The sequence below is a fragment of the Temnothorax americanus genome, unplaced genomic scaffold (genome assembly GCF_048541705.1).
Source record: "Temnothorax americanus isolate GAGA-0224 unplaced genomic scaffold, ASM4854170v1 Scaffold26, whole genome shotgun sequence".
Taxonomy (NCBI): domain Eukaryota; kingdom Metazoa; phylum Arthropoda; class Insecta; order Hymenoptera; family Formicidae; genus Temnothorax; species Temnothorax americanus.
This window is the reverse complement of record NW_027509401.1, coordinates 1,293,075-1,313,665: the sequence shown is the minus strand read 5'-3', so window position 1 is coordinate 1,313,665 and position 20,591 is coordinate 1,293,075. Positions and strand designations below refer to the sequence as shown.

The following is a 20,591-nucleotide window of genomic DNA, read 5'->3' as shown; positions in this document are numbered from 1 at the left end:
TCACACACACATACATATTTTAAAAGCCAGTATCTTTTCATAAAGTCTTTACTTTTTATTCTTAAAAGAAATCGCTTGATCTAATTTGATAATCAAGAAGGAGGTTGAGTCTGGACTAATATTATTATGGTAGAAAGATTATAAAGAGGATTATTATAATATTATTGTAATTCGATCGGAAGGACGAAATAGATTTGGAGCGTATCCATCATCTCAGTATATCAATATCATTTGTCAAAAACGTATAAATTATTAATAAGACGAACAATAAGATAAATTGAGGTGAAAATAATTCAGAAAATATATAAATAATGTGCACACATACCACATACAGGACAATAACAAATTTCTTTCCTATATATTAAAATTAATTCAGCAATGAGAAAGAGGACGAATTGAAATAGAAAGCGGGGAAAGGTATATATCAGTCATGATAATACGGCGCTATGAAATGACGAGACCTTTCAAGACTTGACACAAAATATATTAAACTTGGAATAGTACACCACGCGTAGCGTTCGGTTAAATTATGCGACTAAATCGTCTCGCGACGACTCCGCGACTCCTCGCCCCGGTCTCGCGCTGGATCGGCGGGGAAAATCCTAAGACTCTCGATGATCTTGGGAGAGATCGTGGCGCGCCACGATATGCTACGATATGCTGATATGTCTGCTACGATATCGTCATCGTGATATGTCACCCCGGCGCGCGTTAGCAAGCGAGACACGAGATTCGTTGACTTTTGTCCTTGATATCCGCGTGTATCCGTCGTGGCATCCGAGCGACGGCGCGCGATACAGTTTTCAGGCTTCCGAAATTGATCGTCCTTATGATATGCTGTGTGTGTGTGTGTGTGTGTGTGTGTGTCTGGTATCGTCTTGTGTGTAAGTATGTGTGTTTGCGTCTCCGGGTTCACTCCCGCGATCAAGTTTACACGCAGCTCTCCGGGCCCGGTATGGAATTGGCGATGATGATCTCCTTCATCAGGTTGCGATCGGCTTTGAAGCTGATGGGCTCCCAGGACTTGGCGGAGAACGGGTTCAGCTGTTAAGTCAAGAAGAGGAGATATCGGGTCTAAATCTAATTAATACTCTCTCCACGCGTCGCGCGGAGAAACAGAATTGGGAATCGAAAGTAGTAGCGATCGCGCTTCCTCGGCTTTCTCTCCGACCTCCGAAAGATTGATATTATTCATAACGGTTATATACCGGTCGCGCGACAGCTAAACTGAGATTGGTTAGATAGCCGGGCTTAATTTATAAGCGATCGATAGAAATTCAATCTACGGCAGATTAAATTTCTAATCTTCCAAATCGGAGTTCGGAATCTCGCCGCGCTTATTGAAACTTCCTATCTACGTGAAGAATCGAGGGGAAAGAGTCAAAAGCACATTTCACGTTATTATTTACTTAATTACCTCAATCCCTCTTTCGAGATAATTTGAGAACTCATTATACGGGGCGATTCGTTAAGGATCAAGACACGTACATCGCTCCGTGGCAATTATCCCGAATAAGAATTAAAGTAGATCTTTCCCTCGAGTATACGGTTCGGTAGTAGAACATAAATTGATATCGGATTAATTTATACAGACTGCAACGGTGCATTATTTACGTTATTTTAACCGTTGCCGTTTTTTTTTTTTTTTTTTCAAAAAAATACCGCTGTATATTTTTTGGCATGACTTACGCTGCATCTGTTCGTCTGCAGTCCCTGCTTGTGAATGTCATAGGGCGCGAACAGCGTGTCCGGTCGCACTGGCAAAAACAGTTGTGGCTCGCGTTTGATCTTCTCTTGGTCTGAAACATTCACGTTATTCCGCTTTACATTGACGGCTCTCGAACAATTTAAATAAAGCGCTGAGGACGAAGACCGGACGGGGTGACTAAAAAAAAAAAAAAAAAAAATCTTGTCAAATGTACTCTGCAGAGAAGAGTGCTCTTTAAATTATAAGTTTCGTTTTCTGTAAATAGTTTTTGAAAATATCTATCTTATTATGGCCGTATTCAAATAAAAGTTTATTATTTGGTAGAAACGTTTGGTGCGAAGTGTGTCGACCTCAAAATAGCGTGTAACACGATCGGAAAATGACAGTTCGACAGAAATCACAAGGCTTCGAATGCCCGTTCGAATCTCCGCTTTCCATAAATCCTTAAAACGACTCACTTTTGACGCGATTCCCTTTTCCTATTACCTCGCGACAGATATTAGACGAATATTAGATCGGATCGGGATTTGGTCAGATCGCGAGGTGACATCTTTCATCATGGCGATACCTTGCGGCGACTGTATGATGTCCGGTTGATTATTGAGCGCGTAATCGGTGACCTGCTTCAGCGTGTACTCGACGAAGTACGTGTGGTCGCCGTGGGTCACGTCCAGCATCGAATTGTTCCTCGAGTCCGGCGGCGTGATTATCGGCTGCTTCATGTAAGGCTCGATGTGCACCGGCGACGTGGTGCCGCGTCGTCGATACATCATCAGCATCACGGAGATCACGGTCGCGCCAAAGGCCAGCAGACAGCCGACCAGCAGCAGGATCAACGGCAGCATGCTGACCCCGGTGTCTGGGGAAAAAAAAAAAAACATTTCGTCCTGATGGGAATCTATATTCTCCTTCTTTCCCAGAAAATTGTAAAAATATGTGGAAGATATTTTAATTAAAAATAAATTGGTATTTTTCTATTCGTAAAATGAGAATACGTGACAGTAGTTTTGTTTAGCGAATCGGATACATTGCAAATCTCTAATAAAAGATGAAACGCGATTTATTACCAAACGGAAAGAGCATTTATGGATTTTCCCTGTACGGCAGATAATAAACTAAAAATAAGAGACGTGACATGAATATTTTTTAATCATTGGATCTGTAATTTGTGGAATCAGCTGAATTATTGTTTAGATTTATTATTACATTGGACATGATTTCTATTCTGTCATAGTTTTGTCAAAATGATTAATTGATGCCAATATATCGGAAATGGAGATTAAAATAACCTTCGAATTAGTCGTTTCAATTTTAACTGTCGAATTGTATTATTTGCAATGAATCTTTTTTAAGATAGTGTTCCACAGGATATCATCAATTTTATCTGATTTAATTTGTTCTCGGGGGAAAACCTGAAATATACATTCTAAATCGGGTTCCTCGGTCGAATCAGTTACAAAAGGACAAACCTTCAGAATGGAATGATCTTTCCGGAAATTAGAACAACGTTTGGGAAAATATATCTATAGAAGAAACGTTCCTTTAGCGTTCCTGTTTCTGCCATCTATCATTGCCTATTATAGATGGCTGGACAATATATCTACAGATAAAGTGTAAAAGGGGGGAAAAAGAGAGGAATGAGATAAAATCATGCATGAGATGAAAGTTAAATTCTAACATATTTTAGTCCTTTCTACAACTTAATTACTACCTGCGTGCTTCTCGGAATCGCGCAGCATTATGTCTTCCAACAGCGACACTTCGCTGCGGCCTTTGGCGTTCACGGCGTAGGTCACCAGGTAGAAGTGCGTGACCGGCAGGAGATCGGCCACGGCGATCCGGAAGATCGGCAGATCAGCCGACACGCTGGACGCGTTCACCCGGAGGTTGCCGGTCAGCACCTCGTAAGCCTCCAGCCGGAACTCCTGGTGGAGCCCGCCGTCGTATCCCGGCACGCACTCGACCTCCAGGATTTCCGAGCTTTGATTGAGCGACGCCTTGATGGTGCAATTGTTCAGGGGATTCGGCTTCACTGCTCAGACATATTTCTCGCATTCAATTTCGGTATATTAATCGAAAGAGACGTCTTCACCTCGAGATTTGAAGAATTTATGTTCTAATCCCTACTATATCGAGAAAGTGAAAAAAGTTACATGTAGGGTATATAGAGAAAAGAGAAACTAAAGAAAAATATAATTAAAGCGCGTTTTTCATTTTCTTGAGCGTCTGAATTTCTCTCGGATGCAAAAGCTGTGCGATTTAAGTAAACTAATGATGGAACGGCCGCGCGACACGGCCCGTCTCGCAGAAAATGAACGATAAAACAAATATTTTCGAGTTTATGACGTACGGGGAAGAAAAAAAGGAAAGCGTAAATATCCGCGTAAAGTTCAAAATATGAACATCTAAACATTATGTGTTTTCGACGCGCGAGATGCAGCAGTACGCGCACGGTATTTAAATATTTTCAAGGAATCCCCGACGCGTTTGTTTGTCTCCTGAAAACGGGAGGGACGGGGAGCGTGGATTTCTTCCGGATTATGATTCGCAGTGGGAAAAAAAAAAGAAATGCAGTCGAATAAATTTCTATCTCCCACTTTCTCTCTCTCTCTCTCTCTCTCTCTTCCTTCGATATATGAGCGTGTAAGATATCACCTGCCGGAATGACTTGATAGATGCAGGGCGCCTCCTGCTTCCCTATCGCGTTCCTACCCCAACAGGTCAGGGCGCCGTAATCCCTCTCGGATTCGGGGGTGTAGACGAGCTCGCTCGTGGTGCCGTTGTTGCCGTCAAACTTGGCCGGCGCGACTTCGAAGTTCTCGCCGCTGTTGTTGAACTCCCAGACAAAGTCCACCTCGCTCGGATCGGCGTCGACCTCGCAGCGCACCTTCACGGATTCCTCCAGCGAGGCCCCGATAATCGTCACCTCCTTCATCTTGCAGACCGGCGCGACTGGGATCGCACGTGGAAGAAAAGGAAAAAGGGAACACACGCGTCTTTGGTCGAACAGAGACGATAAAAATGTGGAGTTTTTCTTCCTGTGGTTTTTTTTTGCTTTTTTTTTTCACGTCTCTACTATTGATCGGCGGAACTTCGACAGCGGCATTATGCCGAGTTTAAGAGCCGTTTTATTCGCCCTTAATCGAAAGAATTATATTGTTCGCCGTAGGGCTTAGACGGGAGGGTTGAAAATAAATTGGCTTCTAAAATGTAATCCCTCATATCTGACGTCCGAGATATTTCGTTCCCGAACACAATTACGCGCGGTTGGCATATTGTGTAGCGCGTATTTCGGAGTTTACTATATAGAGGAAATAGAAACAACGTTAAATGTAACTTTTAGCAGTGAAAAGAGGTTAATTCTCCCATAATACCTTTTTAATAATTAAACATGCTAATAATTTACTTTTATATATAGATTGCACCGTTAATTTGTGATATAAATATAAATGCATGATATTTATTCATATTAATATTCATAATTGTTTATATCACAAACAACAAGTGTATAAGGATCTAAATTTATTTGCGTGGAATATAATATAAGTGTGCCGTGAATTTTTTGTGGCGCAAATGTTTTCCCTATTCGCGGAGATCCTTCAATTTGAAATTCGATTCATCCTCGAATCGCCGGCGTGGTACTCGCTTCGAGATTACACATTCACTTTCCGAAGTCCTTGTTATCGATTCGAACTTGTCGTATCTACTTACACTGCACTCTCAGGTTCACAATCGGGCTCGTCGTCTCCCCGCGATCGTTGCTGGCGAGACACGTGTAATTTCCCGCGTTGTCGCGCCCTATGCCCTGCAGCACCAGGCTCTGGGTGCTCATGATGATACCGGCGGAATAGTTTTGCGTCAGCACGCCGCCCTGTCATTGATGGATTAACGCGTTTAACACGGAGGTTGAGATTCCAGAACGATAGCTTTTTCCGCCATATTTCTTCGGTAATAAGAAAGGAGCGTGACAAATAGATTTCGTGCAAAGCTTTTCGTCTTCGCGCGAACCCGTCTTCATCGCCGTCTACGGGGGATTCCCTTTTAATGGATTCTCTCTTTCTCCGTATAAATATTTCATATGTATATTCCGCCCAGCTTCGATACACCTTTCCCAAATTTCCCGTTTTACGGAGACGGTAGAGGCGAAATTTTTCCAAGAAAATGCCAAGTTTATTTCCGTTTATGAATAGTCGTGTCGCGAAATATCCACGCAATAAACGTGAGGCGACGAGATATTTGCCGTTCTCGGAGAAGTGAATGCACATGTATGACATGAAGAGACGAAAAATTTCCGAGCTGCCCTCCCTCCTCCCGCGCAAAATTGTTTTTTTTTCTTTCGTAAAACTGACATTTTCTCGCAAGTTTCGGATAACGCTTTAAAAGTTCCATCGTAAAGTATCGTGACTCGAACCGATCCTTATCGAAATAAAAAAGTCATTACCCATTCTCGTGCGAATAGAAATGTAAAGTTCACAGGCATCCCGTATTTTTCGGACCACTGAGTGTGTGTGTGGGTATGCGTGTGTGCTTTTCGCGCTTAATCACTAAAACTTTTTTTTTTGTTTTTGAGAAAACTCGGAAACTGTTTGGTGGCTCGAGCTAAAGCTCGAGCGATCGAAATTTTAAAAGTGAGACGGCAGCCTCAGCGGAGGCAAACGCACCGGGATTAAAGTGGGTTCGCTGCTGGCTGAAGGTGGAACTTACGTTGTGGCGCCAAGTAATTTTGTGATGCTCCGGATTGGCGCGGACTTTGCATTCGAAGTACACATCGTCGCCCTCCTTTATGTTCTCCGCGTTCAGAGTGCTGCCCAGATGCAGCTGTACCTTAGGCGGGACTGGAAAAGAAAGAGAGAATTTCTCGGTTCTTCGATGTTTCGCGTGGCGCGACCGTAATGAAATATTTCGGTGTGTTCCGAGAAAATGGACGTGAAATATTGAAGCCGGCGGATAACGCGAAAGAGCGAGAAGGTATTAATAAGGCATGCCGGTTATTCGCGTACAAATGGATTTAACAATTTAACGGATTTCCATTTTCACACATTTCCACCGGGAGAAACACGCGCCGAAACTTGTTGAGTGCCATTTATACCATAATCGCGTGCAGATTTTAAATCGTTCGACCGAGTTTGAATTAATACCGGCTAATCCAGTGAAGAAATATCGTTACAGCCAATAAACGTCAATTGATCGAGATATCTTCTCGACATCCTGCGGCTTAAATAATTTCTATATCTACATCGCAGATGTGCCTCTCACCAGATAACCGATATCGTATATACCGTAATACCAAAAAAATTGCTGTTAAAAGACGATCATAAAAAAAATAGCGATATAAAATATAAAAATATAATTTTATAGATATATATAACGTTTCTTGCGCGACGTTATCGGCGACAAGCTGATTTCGCGGTAATCGAGGTCTGATTTGTCGCGTGATAAAAAGCGGCGCCGAAGAAACGGCGCCCGCCACTTACAGACGACATTCAACTTGAAGGAGTCCTCCAAGTACGCGTCCGCCAGGGCCGGGTTCTCGCCGCGGCACTTGAGGATCTTGTCGTGATCGTCGGGGACGGGTGAGAACATCAGGGTGCTCAGCACCGCCGACGCGTTCCCGCTCTCCATTACCTGCTGGCACAGTTCGAAATAAGTTGCAGGGGACCGGCGATAATTCGGGGGAACGTGTCAAAAAGTGTCGGCGTGCGCGACGTCGACGTTTGAAAAAAAAAAAAAAAGAAAGTATTTCGTTATCGAGACCTTGCCGTTCCGGAACGTCTCGTTTCCCTCGATCCAGGTGATGCGTGCGCGGGGATGCGAGCCTGCCGTCTCGCAGGTGATGGAGTAGTCCTTCTCCGTCTCCATGACCGTTAGCTTCGACAGTATCTTCACGGTGAGCGGTTTTACTGGAACCAACCGGCGGAATCGCGTTTATTGCGCGCTCTATATCGCGGGTAATATCATAAGCGCTTTTTATGCTCCCTTAAAAATTTCCAACACGATCCGCGTCAAAAAGTCACGAGGTCATAGGAATTCATAATTAATGCTTGGAACGCAAAAATCTTCCCTGGTGTCCATTCTAAACCTCTGTGACGACTATCGCTTTTCAAATTTTTTTCACGTCTCATCGCGTTATAGATTGCGGGCGATGATTTTCAATTAAAACAGTTTTATATCATAAAGTGCATTTAACGTTAATCCGATCGATATCGATTTTGGAAGATTATAAACAGCGCTTTTAATATAAATAAAATCGTTTGAAAGGGGCGAAAAAAAAATGAACGGATTATTCCGCTCGTTCGAGATTCGTTCAAGTTGAATAATTAAAGGAAGCTGAATTTATTTTCGCGGTGCGCGGGCCATTGGTTATCCACGCACCAGGGTCGCCGTTCCTCTACCTTCAACAAACCTGCCAATAATTTATCAAGCCGATACCAGAAACGCGAAAGGATTACTTTCCGCGGTCGAAATTAAACTAATATGAATTATTAACGGGTTGAATGCCGCGGGAATTTTGATTAACTTTGCAAAAGCGTAATTAGAGATTGTGCAACCAATATTGCGGCAAATAAATGCCATATTTTTGTCAAATGTGCTCGTTATCTCGTTTAATTGAGATCACGACACACGCGCGACTTTCTGAAATGCGGCCGACTGCACGCTTTGATCGCGTGCGTCAAACGGGACGACACGTTTAACTCTTTTGGATGACACTCGTTCTTTTTATAAAATTTCGCCGTTTGGCATTGCAGCTTTAAAACTCATTTGCTTTTGCACGAAAAATTATCACACGTGAAACAAAAATGTAAATTCCCACAAATTTTCACGCCGCGTGCGCTGTTGGCTAGAACCAGAGAGAGATCAAGCGCTGCCGAAGAAACAGGGTTTCTGGAGACGGAAATTTTCTTCGGCCAGGTGGGATCGGGCGAAAAAGGTATGCTCACGATAAACGTCGAGGATCACGGTCTTCTCCAGCGGCGGGATGAGATGCGTATTGGCCGCCTGGCATTTGTACGTGGTGTTGCGGTGTTCCCGGCGCAGCTGCGGCACCGTCAATTTGCTGACGACGATGTTCTGGCCGAACTCCTCGAGTCTGCCGTCCACCTCCTTGCCGTTCACCAGCCAGCTCACCACCGGCGTGGGTTTCCCTTCGCGCGCGCGGAAAGTACGGAAATTATACGCGGCTAATTAACTCCCCCCCCCCTACCCTCTTTTCCACCCGCTCGCCTCGTCGTCGATCAGTCTCGCGTGACAGCAGACAAATCACCGGGGCCATAATTACCCTTAATACCGGGTGTCTCCGATCGGGCGCGCCCGCGTAATACCCGGCCACTTGGAGGCCGGGCTCGTATTTAATTGCTAACGATAACCCGCGGTATCTCCACGCTTTTTATTTGTTCACGCGATCTTGCGAGGGGGGCGGGGGTCACGCTGGGATTTATACGCGCGTAAAGAGGGGCCCGGTCGGGTAATTTGTCGCTCTCTCGCCGAGATTCGTATCTCGACTAAACATATTAATGAGAAAGCTGATTTCCCTCAGGGAGAGGAATTAACGGATAAAATTTTACAAGCTCGAGAACGCGTGGTTATATTACCTGTATATATACACATGTAATGATAAATTTATCGCCATTTTTAAACTGTATATGCGACGAAAAATTTGCTTTATCTCCGAAATATCGTATATCTCACTTCCCGTCTCTGTCATTTAATTATGTTAATTGTAAAGAGAGATTATAAAGAAATTTCGATACGCGCGGACTGCGTGTCCCAAATTATAATTAACCGCGACGATAACGTTGTGATTTACCATTTTCATAGCGGGATGTCAAATATATGCACAAGCGCAAAACCGAGAGCGTATAATGTAAATAACCGCGAGCGGAAGTTCAAGGCACAGATAAGGGCTCGAAAAATCTCGTTGTATTTGCACGAAATTTATCCCAAAGGACAGAAATCGCAAAGAGACAAATCGGAATACGGATTCAGTGTGCTCACCTCCCCTCACTTCGCAGGACAGACCGAACTCCACGCCGACCTGAAACGGCCCGGCGACGCTCTCCACCTGCACCCCGGAACTGTCGTAAATGAGTAGCTGGTGCGGCGGCACTGCGAACAATTCCGCGAACCGGCGGTTCGCTTTCCATAATTGACGGATAATGACCCGGTCGGTCTAGTCCGACTTTTTAAGGAGAGCTCGCGAAAGTTAATTTTAAACTTGCAAAAATGAAATTTCGATTAATTCATCCCCTTCCCCTCCCCGTGGAACTTCGAAGGAAAGTGGGTTGGACTGCCGCAGCGGCGGGCCCTTCAATTAGCGAAACCGCGCGAGACGGGACGGAGATTGTTCCGGCAAGTTTAACTTCGCGCCGAGATGAAAAAAGACCCTGCATATCGGCCGACGTTAACTGCAGCTAATTCCGCTCGCTCCTCCTTCTTCTTCCGTTAGCGCGGGACTATACGGGACGATCCTCGGGGGCGTTTTACGCGTTACCGCGGGGCCGCGGTTAATCATACCGGGAGCGCGCGGTGTTGCGCGGTCGTTACGGTAATGAGTTTCCTCACCGATCACCGTGAGATTCACTTGGAAGTTCTTGGTCGGCGAGTTCTTGAAGTCCACCCGGCATCTGTAGATCCCCTCGTCGTCCAGCTGGACCGCCTCCAACGAGAGCGCGGCCGGCTTCGTCACGGTGATGAAGTAGGCCCTGGGTCCCACGGCGGTGCTGTCCGACCAGTTCAGAGCCTTGTTGAACGACCGTCCCCGCACATCGAAACTGCGTACATTTCATCCCCACTTCTCTAAGTAATTCGCGAATAATTCTGAATTTTCTTTTCTTTCTTTCTAACGTGTTTTCGAGCCCTGAGGAGCCCTCCTCTCTTTTCAAGCTTTCCTCGGTGGCCCGCAGCTGCTTACCTGTATATGGGCTTCACCGCGTAATCGCGGAACCAAAGGACCATGTAGACGCGATCCTCTCGCGTGGATGGCTCAATGTCGCAAGGCAAAGTGGCGGTACGGCCAAGTACGGCGCTGACCTTAGACGTGGACACTGGAGACACGTTGAAGAGAGAAAGGTGGTTAACGCGTTAATTGCCGGCGAAATGACTCCGTGACGCTAGCGTGTCTTATCGCGCGAGGTTTATATATAGCTGAATTAAATTAAATTTAATTATATAAAGCAGCAAGCGCGCGTATCTATCAAAGGCAACATTTATTTTACCATGCACTTATTATCAGCGGGTTTATTTATTGAACGCGTGCACACAAAAAAAAGGTTCAGATAAATGTTTTAAACCGAGATGAAAATATCACTTGCGTGGCATATTATTGCACAGTAATTAGTGGTTAAATAACTTCTCTGTGCTGTAAATAATCTTCTTCAATCGATAGTTCAAATGGTTGAAATTAAGATTGAAGGGGAATCACGAAATCTTTTCAATGTTTCTAATTTTTAATGATTTCTTTGAAGCTCGCTTTGAAGATTTCTTTGAAGGTGCGACTTTTCTTTCTTGGTTAAATCTCATTAACTTGAATGCTAAATAATTTTACTTATTGTACGATACCTCGTCTGTTTTTTTAGAGGCAAGCATTACGGGTCGCTTAATAATTGAGCTAATAATTCTGTCGAATGCACGGAGGTATTATTTAATATTATGTAATTTTGAATTTTAAATGTAAATTCAAAGACCATTATGTTTTAGTAACTTACGACGTTTTGTGAATTGCTAATTATATGGTTAATAAGTTAAATGAGCTGTAACGCCAGCTTTTATGTCACGAAAGAACGTAGAAAGTTATTAAGTTAGTAGGAAGTATTATAAGTAAACTAAACTCACGAGCCATTCAGGTAAACGAGATTTAGCAGCGAAAAACTTGGGATTAAATTTTTTTTGCTCCCATTGTTTGGCGTGATTTTAAATTACCCTGAAGTAACGCAGCTGTGTGAGGATCTTGAACTACGAGCGAGTAATATCATTACGCGTTTCGCGAAATAGAGTCGCTTCGAGGATGTGCGGATATCTTAAGAGACATTTCCCTCCAATTTAACATTCCATTTTGACGCGAGAAAGAGTTTTGCCGCGCGCGACATATAAAAAGGTAGCTGCTTTGCTTCTTATACGAATAAAGAGACGGGAAAGCAGCTTGAAAAATATCACTAATGAAGTTCGTTTTTGCGCATAATGGAGAGTTTCCATCCGGCAGCGCGAAATATAATTACGGCGCGCATAACATTTCTTTGAGCAACGTTTCACGCTCCGAGTGATTTCCGGTATCGCAACAAGCTGGCGCGTCTGATTTCCCGTTTTCCGATATGCCGCAATTTTCATCAATCGAACGACGTCTGTAACACGAATACGAACTCTTCCGGCAGGATATCGTTTTTACGTTTGTTTGTGACGCCCCGATGAAAAATGTACGTGCCACGAGCCATTTATCTCTTTTGGCATCGTATCAGCGCGATTATTATCTGTTCCATCTATTTAAACGCGTGTCATTTTTTTATGCGGAAGGCATTTCGAAGATTATAAATAAAAAACTGACAAGGCGCGAATGTGCAACTGGAAAATAGCTGTGAATATAAAAGTTCGAGATAAGAGATTTAGCCGTTTTCGTGTAATTACGAAAAAAATTGAAAATTGAGTGAAAATTTTTCGAACAACCGTAAGCGGGATGGATTATAAATTCAAAACTTGTAAAAGCCTCGCACTTTTCATCAAGGCATTAACCGTATATATGCATTACAACAGGAACTTATTTACTATTTCACCACGTTTTAAGGGAGCGCATTCAGCCTTGCTTTTGCGTTTTTGACCCAGTTTTATTTTAAAAATGATAACTTTGTAAATATCGATTCTAACAGTTTTTAATTTCATGACTTTGTCAGTTTTCCACTTTTCAATATGCATTTATGAAATACGTATTGGGTTCCATTTTGCGCACAAAAGCCATATAGAGTTCCATTTTGCGCCGGACATGCTGAGTGTGCACGGCAAACGAAGCTACCAGCCGAATTAAGGGACCCATTGTGGCTCTGATCAAGGAAAATTTTCCTTCTTTGTTAATCTTCGGCGATATATCGCGCACAACGAAATAATAATACGATCTACGGAAAAGCAGCGGGAATCGCTAAGCGCGTAGCTTCACAACCACTTCCTTCCCCAGGTATTTTTGCGGGAAACCGACCGCAAAAAAACATCCTTTCTGTTTTTTTATTATTCAATTTTCTCCTCTTCCTTCTCTTTTTTAATAACGCTCGAAATAAAATATATTTTTTGTGGAAACACATACGCGCTCACATATATACGCTTCTTTTTATATAACCTACTAGTTTTTTATCACATTTTCACATTTCGTTAAAAAAAAGAAACAAATAACAAACGACCGTTTTGTGCCCAAAAATCACAAAATGAGTTTCTTTCAGCTACAATTTCCTCCGACTTATGAATATCGATTTCCCAACGAGAATATTGAGGTACCGATAGTTTTCGAGTAATTAGCAATTGAAGAACTCTTCATTCTAAATTAAATTAAACACGTATCTCCAATTTCAGAAATTAAGGTTCGAGAAGAATCGATAAACATTATTTCATTATCAAATAACGAGTTGTAACTTTAAACGAATGTTACTTTAACGGACTTTTGAGGCTCGAGTCGCCAGGAAAACGTGACACAATTAAAAAGTTGTACTTTTCAATTTTAGAAAATGCAATGACGACACCTCTCGTATCTCCTTTGTTAATGAAAAATATCGGGAAAATTGATTTGCAGTCCAGGGGGATAACCGGTAATTTCGGGACACGCTCGAAAGGAACACGTATATCGCTCGCGCGGGTCAGGGAAGTGGTTAATCTCGATCGTTCGTGCGACCGGTTCGTGCTCGAGTTCGCCGCCGCGCCGCCGTACCTAGGTCATCGTCCTTATCCCAGTTGCCGCTGGCGTTCACGTAGACGACCACGGCGAATATGTAGCCGCTAATCACGAGTCTCACCGCTATCTCGGCCAGCGTTCCGAGTGCCATCCCACGAAGGGGATGCGACACCTTCGCCGGGCACTTGGGTGGCACGCTCAAATCCGTCGTCCCCTGCATAATACCACCCCGCGGGTACGGCGCCCCCTTATTGTCATTCCACACCGGGAAGGACCTGCCCCCGCCGGCTCCTTGTCCCGGCCGCGCGTGCAGGGACGACGAACACGCGGGACACCGCGACTCACCGACTCGCGCGTGGATCCTTCAAGCTCGAAGCTCGTCCGCTGTCGAGGCGCATCGAAGTGCCTGATGGCTGACAAATCCGCACTGCCTTCACTGTATGCCCTTTAGTCCGAGTCTCGTTGTACCGTATGTCACTGCTAAATCAGCGCAAAAGGATTGCCGGGCCCTTCGTTGTTACTTTAGAATGTCAAAATACATATTGCGCTATTCTTTAAATTGTTATATTAATTGTATCAAATTTTGCGCGTTAATAAGCAAGAAAGAAAAGTTTTTAAATAATAAAATTTTGTTGGTAAGCAAAGTTCTTTGTAAAATTTATTTTTGCCAATTTTTACACGTAATACTTAAACTTGCAAATTTTTGACAATTTTCGTGCAATTATCAAGATTGATAAAATCGACAATAAAGAATGTCAGAAATAATGTCTAAGAGACAGATAAGAAGTCATACGGACTTAATATTTCAGGATAACGTTATTCTCGCGCCTATTACCGTCACTATTTTTATCCTTTCCCCGATCGATCCGTTGCTAAAATATATCGTCGTCTTTTTTTATTACGTCGCGATATCGAGTTCGACAGCGGTTACTCGTTGTTTTCACGTGGTTACCCTCACTTAAACGTTATTGTCCTCGGATTTAAGGATGCACAATTGCTCTCTTGCTGCAGCTGCTACATTACCATTATTTTTCTCATGCCCATCAAACTCTTCTTCGTCGAATTTCGTCACGCAGCCCACCTTACTGTATCGTCCTTTTCCGATCGCGCAAATTCTCCCGTTGTCCACACTGTGATTCGTTAACGTATTCGCTTATCGTTGTCGATTACGTCCCGGCATTCGTCACTCGTCCAGGAAGATGCATGGAGACGCGCAGATTACTCACCGTTCAAATCGACGCCTGTCGCCGGCTCAAATAAAGATGGACATTTGAAAACATCCGGCCGGCATCGGAATTCCGTCGATATTTCTCGTCGCTTTATGATCGATTATTACAAATTATTTTACCGTTAACGCGTCGCGTAGGTCTTATTGTCGCGTTTCGCGGATAGAGACGCGCCTCGTCCAATCATTCTCCGCGACTTGTGTAATACACAATTTTACAGGGACGGAAGAGGACCGTACTGCGCGAACGATCTCTTTAAGTAAATGAGTTCTTTTCAGTAGCGCAGCTTGTGAGCTTGGCTTGGGTCGGCCGGTCCGCCTGATCAAGCGCCGACCCTCTTCCACTGGCTGCACGCACGATTCTAATTTCGATCCACTCTACTTATCTCGTCTCCTCCCAAATTCATTCGCGTTATTGTCGCGCGCCTTGCCCCTCGCGCGCGCTGCTCTATGTCTGGAAAGTTCTTCGGCGGCCGGATGCAACGAAAGGATTAGTGACTGGCAACTTTATCCTTTAAGTCGGAGAGGGACAATCGTTAATCGCTTCATTAATCGTTGCACTCGTTACACTCCGACACGTATCTTATCACGTTGAAACGTTCCGGACGATCCCGGGGAATACCTTCTTATTATCGCGAGAGAGGGTTGGCGTGTGTTAATAAATTTTAACAATCTTGTCGGCCTTAATGGGGGGGGAGACGTGATGTCTCAATGCGCGGCGCTCGTCGAATCATCGTTCGGTTTCGAGTCGGTAGATTTATGTCCAAGTTACTCGATTCGAGTTGTATTTAGTCAGTTCTGTTAACAGCCGGAACTTCTTAGCACTTGCAAAACAATCCGTCGTCTCGCGAGAGGACTAATTCCCTCTCTTTTTCTCACTTATACCCCCTTTCTTTCTCCGTCTCTACCTCTCTCTTTCTGTCTGTTCCGTCGATTAATCAAAGGGAAGTCTTATTGTCATTCCGTCCGAGATTAGACAACCACTTCCACCACTTCCAGCCCAGCGGCGAGAGGGCGAAGGGGGCGAAAGGCAGGCAAGGGAGCAGGACGGGCCCCCGGCGGGGGATGCTTCGCGGTCTGATCGTCTCGCGAGCGTTCGAGAGGAGTGATTTCACCGCGACGGTATTCTCCAACGATTTTCCACCCCTAAAGACCTCCCACCCCTCTTCTTTCTCTCTCTCCTTTCCTCTCTCCTTCCCTCCCTCCCTCTCTCTCTCTCTCTCTCTCTTTCTCTCTCTTACCTCGAAGGTAGACGGCCTCCTCCCACCGTCAACCCCGCGGCGATGTCCTCCGGCGAGAATCCTTTCGAGGTGGCGGGGGCGCAGCGGGGGCGGGAGGGGGAAGGGGAGGGCGACACGCTCTCTCCGAATAGTACGAGGATCTCGAGGAGTCCTTCGGCAGCCTTCCTTAATGTTTCTTAATTACCCGCGTTCATTAATCACCGGGTCTTTTGATGTCCGTTGAACGCTTTCTTTCGCCGCGTGATTCGCGAGAGAGAAAGCAAGCTCTCTCTCTCTCTCGCCTAAAGCAGCCGAGGCACGCTGAAGCACTCGAGCGGAAGGCTCGAGGCTCGCACCTGAAATGGCGCAACGCGTCCTGACGAAACACCGCCTTTCTCCGCGGGGATTATCGTCCTTCTGGGGCTGCCTCCCTGCGGGGGCTTAGGGCCGCCGTTGGGCGATTCGACAATGGCGATGACAGATCGGCCGACCCGCGCTGCACGAGGCGTGCACTTCGACACACGCACGATACTTCCGTTGTTACTCTACTGGTCCTCAATTTCCGCCGTGATCGATCATTCCCCCCGTATTATTTCGTGGATTTCCTTTTTCCGCGAAGAAAAGACCGTCAAAAATGTAAGATGTATAGGGGTGCTATCGCCCGTAAAAAAAACGACGATATAAAACACATGTAAAAAACGACAAAATCGTCGAAACCGACGAGGTGAATTCGCGAAATTCGCTCTCGAGTTGATCGATTCTATTTTTCGACAACGGTTCCGTTTTTTATTGACGCGAATCGTTCTACTTCTCGACAGTGAAAATTTCACCGCATCAGTAGTTAGTCATATACGTGATCGTTCTCGTTTCTCTGCCCTTTCCCCGCTTTCGTTGAACCTCTCTCAAAGATTCGAAGGCTAATTTAGGACCAATTTGGGGGTTTCACTTTTCCAGCTTCTTTTCGTCTTGCCCGTCTCGACAACGGTAATTGACAGAGCCCAACGATTTCTTTCGCAGCAGATACCGGAAAATCGCGCACAGCCGATCGCGTTCGCAAGTTTTTCCCCCCAAAAAATTCCAGTCCCAACTTCCGTGCTCCTGTGAGGGATTACCCCTTTTTTTAAATCAGTCAATGGAAGTATACCGATATCACACGCGCGCACCTCGGGGCGAACCGTTCATCTCGTTTTAACCAGGCCGGTTACCGACGCTGAATCTCGACGTTCCCATCGGCGAATTGCCGTTTCTCACGCTCTTCCCCAGGCGATCTCGCACTCACTCGCAGCGGGAAAATCTCGATAACGATCGCGGTCCGATCGCGGGCCGGCGACGGCGGTGGCGGCGGCGGGTCGACGACACCGGCTGAATTGCTCACGAAATTTCTCGCCTTCAGGCGCGAGGCGCGGCGCGACGGCTTCGGCCGGTGTTGCGAGCGGGAGCAGCCGCGCTTCTCGCTCCCGCACGATCTACCTCGCACCCTCGTACCCGACGGCGAAACACCTCGTTCTCCGCGACGCGTGCTGTCGCGTGCGACGCGCTGCGCTGCGCTGCACGCTTCCTCGACGCGCGCGCGAGAGAGAGAGAGAGGACGACGACGCGCGCGAGAGACGGGGCGCCGATCGATTCGCGTGTCAGTCCGATCCGGCCGCCTCGCGTTTCGACGCGTTTCGATGCCCGCGCGATGTACAACCCCCTATGCCGACGGTGGCGGTGGTGGTGGAGGCGGCGGCGGTGGCGAAGAACGTGCCGAGCGCGCTGCCGCGCAGGGCTGTCCGTGCGTGGGGTGCGCCATAGGGTGTCCCGGAATTGACCGACGACGTACGTACCCCCGTTATCTTGCTGCGAGATTCAACGCGAAACGTCGAGGCGGATCGTCGTTTGGCTCCTTTGTATTTTGATGCTCGATGTCCCATTAGCCGCTTGCTTGACTTTGACATCGCGAAATAACGCCAGTTGAGCTAAATTAGACGACCGGTAACGTTAAGAATTGATCGCTGTCTCTCTATTTCGAGCGACTGATCGCGAAGCAGTTGAAACTCTCGAAACTTTAATCTATGTAATTGTAGTATTAGAGAGAAATGTGATGCGATGAAGAATATATTTGATGCGGAATTTAGGAGCGCGATTCGATTTCACGTTTTGTTTTGTAATGCTATTGGATATGTCGGCTTTTCTCTCTAAATTTTTAGAACTTTTTCTCGTCGGTCGAGAAGAGTCCGAAAGCCTTTCTATAATCCATCATGATATTGTTGTTTCACTATGTATCTTTGATGTGATAATGTATTACTTTAATAAATTGTGAGAAAATGTGAATTTTATCAACTCATATTCCTACCTTTTCTCAATTCTGGTCTTTGTTCCTTCGTACAAATGTCCATTAAAATTAATGGAAATTAAATTAAAAGATAGTGATCGAGGTCTACCCTAAAACTCTCATCCACAGACTTTCCTGACGACTGTCTGTATTTATTGCGAGTGCGACTGCGCAAGCGGTGCATTCACGCCGTCGTCGCCAGGATCGGAGGAAAGTATTCATGAGAAAACAAATTGGAGGCACCGGGATCTAGCTGGTATACGGGGTGTTTCATAAAGTTTACATCAAACTTGGAGGAGCGTGTTCTCGGCAAATTTGAGGATCAACTTTTCTTTCGCGGAAAGTTGAGCGAGAGCGAAGTTGTGCGCTGACTCTCAGCCTTGAAAATTCAAATATAGATTGCATAAACTAATGGATAATATAATGACTTTTGCTCTATGCACCGTCGAGGTGCCGATCTGAAGCAATTTTAGCGCAGTTTCAATTACCAGGAATGTTTAACGTCGAAAGTCCTAAGGTTGATCCCGAGAAGATCGGCTTTTTCGATCGAGGTAAGAAGTCAATTGGCAAATGTCTCGAAATTAATTAGAAGTTAATTATTAAATTACTTTCTGAAGTCCGACGTGAGGAGCCGGTGAGCCAGTTTCGCAAGTCGTGCAAAGATCTATACCGCAGGAGAGATGCGCAAAACGTTGTGGCCCGTTAACTTCGGCGAGAGCTCGAAATCGAATTTTCTTTCAAACAGTCGTTTCAAGAGTCGCGTATTAGAGAGAGAGAGAAAGAGAGATGAATGGTTACCGCGCATTCCCGCGGTATTACGTATCCCGTTACATCGATACAGGGCACACCCTGTATTTAGTGGCTCGCGTGAAATGACCAGGTCATCTGTCTTACGAGGTATCTCCGAAGGGAGACGAGGGAGACAGAGAGGGACTATAAGCGTCAGCGGTAGGCCAAGATAATATACAGCGAAGAAGGCTCCGGTTTGAAAAAAAATAACGAGCGCGATCATCTAATGTCCTGGAAGCCGGGGGTTTTTTCCCCCGTATCCAATCCAACCCTGCGATAGTAATAGTCTCGCCCTTACTGAGCGAAGTCACGATGCCTCAAGGGTGGGTGATAGACACAGGAGCGTATAATACGACACCTGCTCGCGCTATTACTGTGGGTACTCACTAGCGAAAACGAACGCCGAACGAGAAAATTTCTGCTCTCTCTCTCGTCCTGCGGCAATTCGAGTCGCGAGTCGCGAGTCACACGTAAACGTAACACCTGTCCGCGCTATTACGGTTTTTCACGAATGAGAGAATTCCCCGCTTGCCCTCGCGTCGAACCATGATCCGCGGAACGATGTCGTTCGCGAGGAAATTACGGCGTGACAAACTTGAATGATTTAATTGGCACAAAAGCAATAATGTATCACTTTTCTATCAAATTATTCACGCTGTAAAGTAAAATTTATTTATTCCGTTTATCGTTCCGTTAAACAAGTCATATCTGCGAGGATAATTTAAAATAAATATCCGACACATCGGCTTAATTTTAGTACGCGAAAATAGTTAAAAATGAATGTTTAGTTATCTGCTTTCGAATTATTTCGTTTAACAAGAAAATCATTAATCTATATTCGCAACATTCATTGAACAAACGTGGTATATTTTAAAAAATCGTCCTAGTTTTTTGTGCTCTTTATGTCTATATGATGTAATTCACTTTAGTTTAACATGGGAGAATATATCTGGCGAAATCTTTAGATAACGATAAATCGATGACATACATCATGCCTCTGAATACCTTTCTTAATAAAAATGCAATTTTTTTTGCAACGCGGTAAATGTTAATGCGCGAGTTCCTTTCGCCATCTGTGCGACCTGAATTTTGATTTAATTCGAACCAAGTTTTGTAATATCAGGCAATTACGGAGAAAAGCTCCTCTGCAACCTAAAATAGAGATTATATATAGACAGTAGCTATCTTCGTAGCGCAATATATTTATATTGTACCTGAAAATTGAGTAATATATTAAGCTTTGCACTTAGTAATTAATCCACGTTTTCGGATAGTAAATCAATATTCATGACAGCTAGGTTAAATATCATTAAATATCACTAAGGATCAGATATCGATATTTGACGTCTCTTTTACGTTAAATAATAGAAATTTAGGTGACACAGGTAAATTAATAATTTAATTAGTCGTAATTGATTATCGGTTCGATTGCCGTTATAAATTAACTGTAACAAATGTAGAGATATCGGAGATTA

General features: G+C 44.8%; 1 protein-coding gene across 5 annotated transcripts; it reads right to left on the bottom strand.

Annotated features, from left to right (window-relative positions):
* Positions 1–468: 468 nt before the first annotated feature.
* Side-iii (sidestep III) lies at positions 469–17,698 on the bottom strand. Of its 5 annotated transcripts, none has more exons than XM_077409194.1 (15): positions 14,404–17,698; positions 13,605–14,088; positions 10,617–10,749; positions 10,268–10,476; positions 9,701–9,811; positions 8,647–8,850; positions 7,463–7,608; positions 7,183–7,333; positions 6,413–6,543; positions 5,420–5,579; positions 4,364–4,660; positions 3,420–3,740; positions 2,277–2,567; positions 1,690–1,799; positions 469–1,044 (listed from the first exon to the last, which is right to left on the bottom strand). In XM_077409194.1, exons 2-15 carry the CDS (start codon positions 13,786–13,788, stop codon positions 931–933), a joined length of 2,562 nt encoding a protein of 853 aa, XP_077265320.1. In that variant the 5' UTR covers positions 13,789–14,088; positions 14,404–17,698; the 3' UTR covers positions 469–930. The 5 variants fall into 5 exon arrangements, with proteins under 5 accessions (XP_077265320.1, XP_077265321.1, XP_077265322.1 ...); XM_077409195.1 differs by having other exon boundaries at positions 13,605–14,048; XM_077409196.1 differs by having other exon boundaries at positions 14,592–17,698.
* Positions 17,699–20,591: the final 2,893 nt, after the last annotated feature.

What these genes read in the sequence shown, in the direction of transcription:
- Side-iii (XM_077409194.1), bottom strand. Translation starts at nt 13,788, where the DNA reads ATGCAGGGGACGACGGATTTGAGCGTGCCACCCAAGTGCCCGGCGAAG. An exon ending in GCGGTGAAGCCCATATACAG is followed by an intron (nt 10,477 to 10,616) that starts GTAAGCAGCTGC and finishes AAATGTACGCAG; the next exon opens with TTTCGATGTGCGGGGACGGT. An exon ending in TGCAGACGAACAGATGCAGC is followed by an intron (nt 1,045 to 1,689) that starts GTAAGTCATGCC and finishes TTGACTTAACAG; the next exon opens with CTGAACCCGTTCTCCGCCAA.